Raw genomic sequence first — 1,156 nt, forward strand, 5'->3', positions numbered from 1 at the left:
CTAATTCCAGTTGTGGGAGAGCATGTATGGGGGCACCCCTTAGGGTGTGCATGGTGGGTAACACGCATTCTGGTGGCCCACTGCTGTCCTCTCCAGCATGCTGCGTTCAGGGTTCTTGTGCAGCAAAAAGCTTGGGTTTCCTTGTGGCAAGAAGCCCTTTGTGGTTGATGCTGTACTGAGCTGAAATGAAGCGTGATGGCTCATTCGAGCTGTCTGCAGTTTCTGTTCCTCCTTTTCTCCGTGCTGATCCTGGAAGCGCTCTGCGCTCTGCTTGGGCACCTTAGCCTCTGGATGGACTTAAACTTCTGTATCCCTCTGTTTCACATGTTTCTCTCTATTAATTTCCACTCTGGACCAAGGGTGACTTCATATTGGTTTCCTCCCTCTTCTTTCCTGCCAGGTGCTGAGAAGATGGCCTCCCCAGGTGCCCCAGGGACCCGCATGACATCCGCAGTCAACATCAACATTTCTACCCCTTTCTTCTACAATCCACAGAAGAAGTTTGCACCTGTGGTTGCCCCTAAACCCAAGGTGAACCCCTTCAAGGCTGGGGATGCATCAGAGTCGTCGCTGCCCCCACCTCCTGGAGCTGGTGCCCAGCGTGCTCAGATAGGGAAGGTGGGGGAGATTCCATCAGCATCCATGTCCCTGCTGCCAGAAGGTAGGTGAGGGCTGGCGTAACAGATAGGCATTTTTAAATTCCAGGGGTGCGAGGTTTGTAACAGGGCTAAACGTGAGAACAAGGGCTTATCTGCTGTAAGTGATGGAAAAAAAAAAGGCTGGCAGGTTCCAGAATGAGATAAAACGATTCTCAAGGCATGCCAGAGTACATAGAACTTGCTTTAAGAACGGAAGCTGGATGGCAATCTTGCATTGCACTGGTGCTAGAGGAATGCAATGGATTGTTTTTTATAGTATTCCCTGAGTGCATAATTGTGTAACTGCAGTCAATTTCTGGCCAGCATGTCTGGGAGCAAGTATGTTGGAGGCAACTTTACCCTGATGGTGGTGAATCATGCCGCTCTCCTTGTTGATTCATCTAAGCTCAAGCTGGTTGTCTCTGATTATAGAGATCCTCCTCATGGGCTCTGCAATTGCCATCTTTGCTGCTGCTGGAGATGGGGGGGGGGGGGGGGGGGGACAAGTGTGAAGAAAA

At 50.7% G+C, this 1,156-nt stretch overlaps 1 protein-coding gene across 1 annotated transcript in view; it reads left to right on the forward strand.

Annotated features, from left to right (window-relative positions):
* Positions 1 to 411: 411 nt before the first annotated feature.
* The window catches only part of ZYX (zyxin), a 7,947-nt gene continuing 7,202 nt past the window's right edge, over positions 412 to 1,156 (forward strand). The window contains exon 1 of the mRNA XM_010020685.1: positions 412 to 661. Coding sequence (XP_010018987.1) covers positions 412 to 661 — 250 coding nt within the window. The remainder of the gene's footprint in view (positions 662 to 1,156) is intronic.

Source organism: Nestor notabilis, unplaced genomic scaffold, assembly GCF_000696875.1.
Source record: "Nestor notabilis isolate BGI_N333 unplaced genomic scaffold, ASM69687v1 scaffold29048, whole genome shotgun sequence".
Taxonomy (NCBI): domain Eukaryota; kingdom Metazoa; phylum Chordata; class Aves; order Psittaciformes; family Psittacidae; genus Nestor; species Nestor notabilis.